The sequence below is a fragment of the Microtus ochrogaster genome, unplaced genomic scaffold (assembly GCF_000317375.1).
Source record: "Microtus ochrogaster isolate Prairie Vole_2 unplaced genomic scaffold, MicOch1.0 UNK1, whole genome shotgun sequence".
NCBI lineage: Eukaryota > Metazoa > Chordata > Mammalia > Rodentia > Cricetidae > Microtus > Microtus ochrogaster.
Genome location: NW_004949099.1, coordinates 40,678,019 through 40,684,442, shown reverse-complemented (window position 1 = coordinate 40,684,442; position 6,424 = coordinate 40,678,019). Strand labels below are relative to the sequence as shown.

The 6,424-nt window shown below is 50.7% G+C and overlaps 1 protein-coding gene across 1 annotated transcript in view; it reads right to left on the bottom strand.

The window, feature by feature from the left end:
- Cracr2a (calcium release activated channel regulator 2A) overlaps positions 1-6,424 on the bottom strand; it is a 70,521-nt gene that overhangs the window by 41,192 nt on the left and 22,905 nt on the right. Inside the window, exons 6-7 of the mRNA XM_005365345.2 lie at positions 3,156-3,251; positions 996-1,183 (exon numbers count right to left, since the gene is read on the bottom strand). Coding sequence (XP_005365402.1) covers positions 996-1,183; positions 3,156-3,251 — 284 coding nt within the window. The remainder of the gene's footprint in view (positions 1-995; positions 1,184-3,155; positions 3,252-6,424) is intronic.

The following is a 6,424-nucleotide window of genomic DNA, read 5'->3' as shown; positions in this document are numbered from 1 at the left end:
TGTGTCACAGTGAACATCTGGGGCTTCACCTTGCTTGCCTCTTCAGTCAGGCTGACAGTCCACCAGCCCTGTAAGGACACCGTGTGATCGAAGGAGAGAAAGTCCAATGCTTGACCTTGGTGAGACACGTCGAAGGCCCAAGGTACCTGGCATGGAATAATTTGCCATGGCCACTTGTCAGGGGAGGGTATCAATGAGTATGTAGATAAACAAGTGGCCAAATAGATAAGGGAGTCCCTTTGCCTGGTCTCGGAGTCCTTTGCTCTCAAAAATCTGATATCCCCAAAGGTGAAGGGCTGCTTTGGCATCAGCCCCTCCAGCTGTAGACGAAGAGCCTCTCGATTTGCTCTCAGGCATGGCTCTGCCTCTGTCTAGCTTCACAATGGCGGGGTGCTAAGGACAGTGAACAGGAAGCCAAACTTTGAGAGCTGTGGGATTACCAGTCTTCCCAGAGAAATACTGCAAGAAAAAAAAGTGGCTAGGGATTGAGTCAGGGTTCCAGTCATGATTCACATACATATTCACATACTACATGATTCGCATTGTCAGCTGACCTCAGAAGCCCCCCCACTCCCATTCACCTGAGGCTCCTGGTCTCTAGCCTGCCATGGGCATCAAGGGCCCTCTGCTCTTTCAGTCTTTGCTCAGGCTGCCTCCTTATGTGTGGGTAGAATAGCCGGTCTTTCTATCTGATAACACCTTTCTGGAGACCAGGGCCTTGAAGACAAACCCTGCCTGTCACCTTGACGTACCTAGGAACGTACTGAAAGGAGCACTGAGGCAGGAGCATGAGAATCTGTGCTCCATAGTGAGACTCTGTTGAAGAAAGGAAGGAGAGAAGAGGAGGGAGAAGATGGAACCTCAGAAAATAAGGATCCTAAGTCTCCACTTTACACACAGGCCAGGGAACAGGTTTTTGGAAAGAAAGATACTGGTCCCCAGCCCAGAACAGAACAGCCGGCAGTCGGGGGGTGGGGGGGAGGTGAGGGGCTCACATCTCTTTCTCCTGCTGCAGCTCACAGGCCTCTCTCTGCAGGCTCTCCAGCTGCTGCTGAGCCTCCTGGAGTTCTCGCGAGGTGCGCTCCAACTCGCGGGCCAGCTCCTGGTTAGTGAGCCTCAGCTTGGTGTTCTCAGCCTTGGTTTCATGTTTGTCATTGTGGAGAGCTGTGCACTGGCCTTCCAGCTACAAAGAGGGGACAGAGAGGAAGGATGATCAGGGCCAGGGCTATTGCAGGCTCAGCTCCATACTGCCCTCAAACCCAAGTTAGCACTCTTCTGCCCCATCACTCCCATGGAGACAACTCTGCAGGCAGAAGCAGCCTTCACAGCATATTCTGTCCTTCCGGTCTCGACTACCGGATAGGTCTGGGGTGGCCTCATTCTATAGGATTGCTAGCAGTGAAAATTTCACAGATGACCTGCGTCTTCCTTCCTGAAGGCACCATGGGCAGGAGACCTCATCCAAATTCCCTTTTGCCATCTAAGCCAGCATCTTTGCCTTGTCCCCTATGGGAACAGAGAACAGTTAAGGGACTGTTCATCATAAAGCCATCTTCCCTGTGGTGAACACAGGTAGTAGGAAATTTGCCCATATCCTTTCTCCTCTCCACTTCAGGACCCCAGTTCCCTTCACCTAAGAGACAGATTTGCTTGAGTGCCACGGACCTTGGGGATTCTGAAGAAGCAACCAAACCAGGTCAAACAGACCCCATGTCTTTCTTTGCATGCCTAAAGCAACTTAAAAATGTCCATTTTGATAACTTCAGCTCTTCTCTGCTGCTGAAAAGGTGTTGTGGGGCTTCCAACCTTCTCCAGACGAAGCAACACACCAAGGCAAATAGATGGTAATAAATTTAGTTTCCTGAATATGGCCGGTGAGGGGAGAAGAGCAGCAACAAGGAATGTTGTAAGCCTCTCATGAGACTCCTGTGTTATCAGCAGGCGTGCGGTAATTAAATGGAGTGGCAATCATTCATTTGAGGGATAAATGTAATTGCTATGAATTTAATGCATAACAGAGAGGAAGCAAAGGAGGAGCGAGACAAGGTAGGACCGTGGACGGAGTTGGAAAGGCGTCAGGCAGGTCCCAGGGTTTGCAGCCTCTTGCTACAAAGAGGAAAGAGGCTTAGACCTAAAGCTTAGCGATCAGCAGGGGCAGCAGCCCCAGCCTCAGTAGGGGGATCTTCAAGCTTATGTTTGCCTGTTGCTAAAGATAGTCTCTGTTCCTAGGAAAATCATGTGTCCCGGTCTAGTCAGGGCTGGGTTTCTCCAAGGACCAGGCAAACTGAGACTAGAAATCAGTGCTACCATGGCCTCTATCCCCCCCCCCAAAAATGTTCTTGCTTTCCTGAGGAGGCTGCTGAGCAAGATACTTGGCCTGGCAGCCTGGTACCATGAGCCTGGTGTCCTTAGTTCCAGGCATAGCTGCCACCTTGCAGAGTGTGCCACATAGTCTGTTTCTCTGCTCAGGCATTGAGAAGGGAGTGGCCGATGTTTCCATCTGGCTGTGTTCCAGAGGAAGCAGGCCATGGACCCTGTCCAGGCACATGGGCAGTTTCTGAAGAGACTTTACCAGCTGGGGTTGTACACAACTTTGCCGAAGAGGGCAACTAAGCCTGCACTTCCCCTGAAGTATCAGGGTCTCACAAGTGTCTCTGTACTCCCTTGGATCCCTCCTTTCTTCTGCAGGAGACCTAATCCAGCTTCAAGGTTGAGCATCCTTAATTACCTTGTGTATATTTATGTGAAACTGTCCTCAGATCCACGGTGGTTGGGGACTCGTGGGGACTTTTCTAGGTTAAACACACAACTGGAGTTATCTAGGGTCATCTGTGACTTTGTTTTAAATTTAAATTTTAAGATGCTTAAAGAACTTTTAGTATTTTGAGATAGGGTCTCACTACAAAGCCCAGGCTGTACTTTGAACTCTGTCCACAAGGCTGTCCTGGAACTCACAATCCTTCTGCCTCTGTCTACCCAGTGGTATGATTGCATGCATATGTGGTTATATACACCATATGGAGACTTTAAAGGAAGACACATACAGGCACACAAGTCTTCTCGGGGCTAGTTTAAAAACCCATGAGAGGCGGTGGGGCAGAAGCGAAGGTGAGTTGAAAGCACTGAAGGGCCATGGAGTCTGCGCAGTAACCTACCCTGCTCTGCTTCTGGATGAGACGCTCCAGCTCCTGCTCCTTGGCGCTCAGCTTCTTTTCCAGCTCCCGACTGCGGGCTTGAAACCTCTCTGTGTCCTGCCAAGCCAACAGATAAGACAGTGGGTCCTACACCCGGCACACCTGGCTTTCAGCCTTGGATGCATGCACGTGAACACCCTCATCAGCTGGGACAGCTGGGCCACCTTGGCACTCTGAGGCCCTTCTCCTGAAACCCGAGGCCCACTTACCCCACCACTGACAACCCATGAGACCAAGTTAGTGCTTAGAGATAGGCCAGAAAATGTTGAGTGTGGCCTATCAGGTGGCAGCACCTTACCAAGCTTTTGCACCCAAACAATGACCTAAGGACAGCCACTGGTGGAGCAGGACAGGAGAGGAGGAGCCTGAGTCTGACTCCTTGGCCAACCTCCCATCCATAAATGTCTAAGGCGGCCTCTACCTTGGAGATGCTAGTTCACAATGGACACTGTCGCTGGTCCCTTATACCAAACTAGCTCCGGGCACAACGCATTACTCCCGTCTCCTGGGGGATCTGAGTGCTCACTGCTCATCCACCAAGACTCAGGGTTCCTGGGCCGTGTTCCTCGCGATGTCCCTATCCTGCATTCCACATCCTCTTACCATCCCGCCCTAGACTGGGCTTCTCCACACAAACAGAGTAAGTTCGGAGGGTACAGATGTGATGTTGTCTGGCTGAAGTGTCACGGATAATAAGGGGTTTCAGAGGCAGGCCATCCCCAGCAGAGCAAGGTCAGGTGGAAGGCTTCGAGGCTTTGAATCGGGAAACTTGGGGTTGAGTCCCTGCACTGTTCATCTAACTTGCTTCATTTTTCTGGATTTCAACAGAAGAGATACCAGCAGCCCTTCGCTTCCTGCAATACCCCGTCTATGGCAAGGTAGGGACAAGCTATCGAATAAACTGAAAAACCAAAACACATCAGGAGCTACTGAAGGCACCAGGATAGCCCATGGCAGAGGAGCCAGCTATGAGATGCTACGTTGGCTGATTACAGGGGTCCTGGCTACCATGTCTGGCAGGAAAAGGTTCTTCCTAGCTCACAAGCCCTTGGTCACCTTTGTTCAAGGGCTTGGGCCTCTTCTGGCGATGCTGCTAGCTCCTCTGCTCACATCTAAACAGATCAATGAACAGAGAAGATACAGGAAGACCTGTGCCCATCCTCGTCTGAACCACGTGTAACAGTCTGCATGGTGCCCACTCAGTTTCTGCCCTCACCTTTCTTTGAAGAAAATCAGCTGTGAGGGATCAACTTAGTTCACTCAGCCACTTTTCACAGAGCAAGCAACTCATGAAATCAGCTGGAACAGAAAGCGGCTTCTAAACCCCAAGCTGATGCGCCCATTCCCACAGGGCCCAGGGAGTATGCTATTGACCCTATTGGGACACCATTGAGAGGTATCTCCCAGTCTGGAGTTGGAGGATGCAAATGGGTGAGTAGTTTTCTGATGGTCAAATGTACTGATAAGGGTATGACCAGCATCCAAACTCTGGTCAGAGGCTCTGGCCTTACATATGATGTCACAGATGGCAGTATTCTACTCCTAACTCCAGGACCAGTGAAAGTCTGTATCTAAAGGCTTAATGGCACTGCCAAAGCCACCCTTGGAGTTTGCGTGTTCACAGCAAAAGCTCACATGCAAGCACTGAGCTCTCTGGACTGGATATTTAGAACTGCGAAAGGAGAGGCTGGAAGGGGGCATAGCACCAGAGCCAGGTCATCTAAAATGATGCTGACTTCTTCATTTCTTTCCTGCAACCTCTTCTCACTCCCAGGCCCCATGCCTGCCTGAGTCCAGCCTTTGTCGCTGGAAGCATACATTAGCTACAGCCATGACTGGGGCAGAGGTGGCGAAACGTCCTCAGCGCTTGTCTTCTCTGTGCAGCCTGTCACAGGGATGGAGGGGGTGGCTGTCCTATTGCAGAGGTGGGGAACCTGCTGCTAGTAGAAGCTATTTTAGGTCTGCTGATGGACATGTGTGGATTCTGTTGACCGCATACCCAACCAGTTTCCCGGAACGCTGGAATGGTCCAAAGGGTTTAAAGCACCCAAGGACAATAGGGGTGGTCTGGGAATACTGGCAAGCCTCCATGGCCTCCGGCCAGATATTTCTGGAAGGCATTCTGATTTCCCTGCCGTGTGAATGGCATCTGTGATTACAAGTGGAGCAGCGGTGTGGATAATCCAAAGCAGCGGAAAATTGAAATCTGGATCAAGTGAAGAGCGCGAGACAATAGAGTGGGCTTAGCGCTGAGAGGCAGCAGAGGCTGCCGTCCAAAACCAGCAGCCTTTCGCTGAGAACTCACAGAGGACGGAGAATAGAGTTTCCTCGGTTTTTGTCTTTGTTTTTCAAATAGGACACACCAAAACTGATCTTGCTTAGCTTGGACATGGTAGAGGAGAGGGCCCTCACCTTGTCTGTCCTCACCTCCAAATATAACAGCAAGGGCTAGAAAGGTCTAGTAATAGGGGTGGATTAGGAATGGGAGTTCACCAGGAATGGGGGTGCACCAGAACAGGGGTACATTGGGAGCAGGGGTATGCCAGGAACATGGGTGCTCTAGGAGTAGGATGCTCTGGGAATAGGAGCACATGGAGAACAGGGGTGTATTAGGAACAGGGTACAACAGGAAAAGGGAGTGCCCTAGGAACCAGGGTGCCCTAGGAGCAGGGGTATGGCAGGAGCAAGGCTGCAACAGAACCAGGGTACACTGGATGTACCAGGATCAGGGATGTACCAGGATCAGGGTACAGTAGGAACAGGAGGTGCAATCTCCACATTATCTCTCCCGGAGCTGAGGATGGTAGCCTTGTTTCTTCTTGGTGACTGTATTTTATAGTTGTCTAAAAAGAAACGGTGGGCAACCTGGTCTCTAATGACTGTTTTCTTTGGGGCTGCTGCTTAGAGAATAAAATGAGGGTGTGTTTTGATGGTCCTGCTATATAGGTGCAGGGCTCAACTGAGTGACACCCAATGTACAGTTTGCTTTGGCTGCAAAAGTATGGCCTGCAATCCCTCCATTTACACATTTACTTCTTCCTTGCCCCTCCTTTCCTATTTCCTTCTTGCTCTCTCTTTCTTCTCCCTCTCTCCTGTCCACACACCAACAATTCATCCACTAATCTTCCTTCATCCGTCTGTCTGTCCATCCATCCATCCATCCATTCATCCACCCACCCATCCATCCACCCATCCATCCATCCATCCATCCACCCATCCATCCATCCACC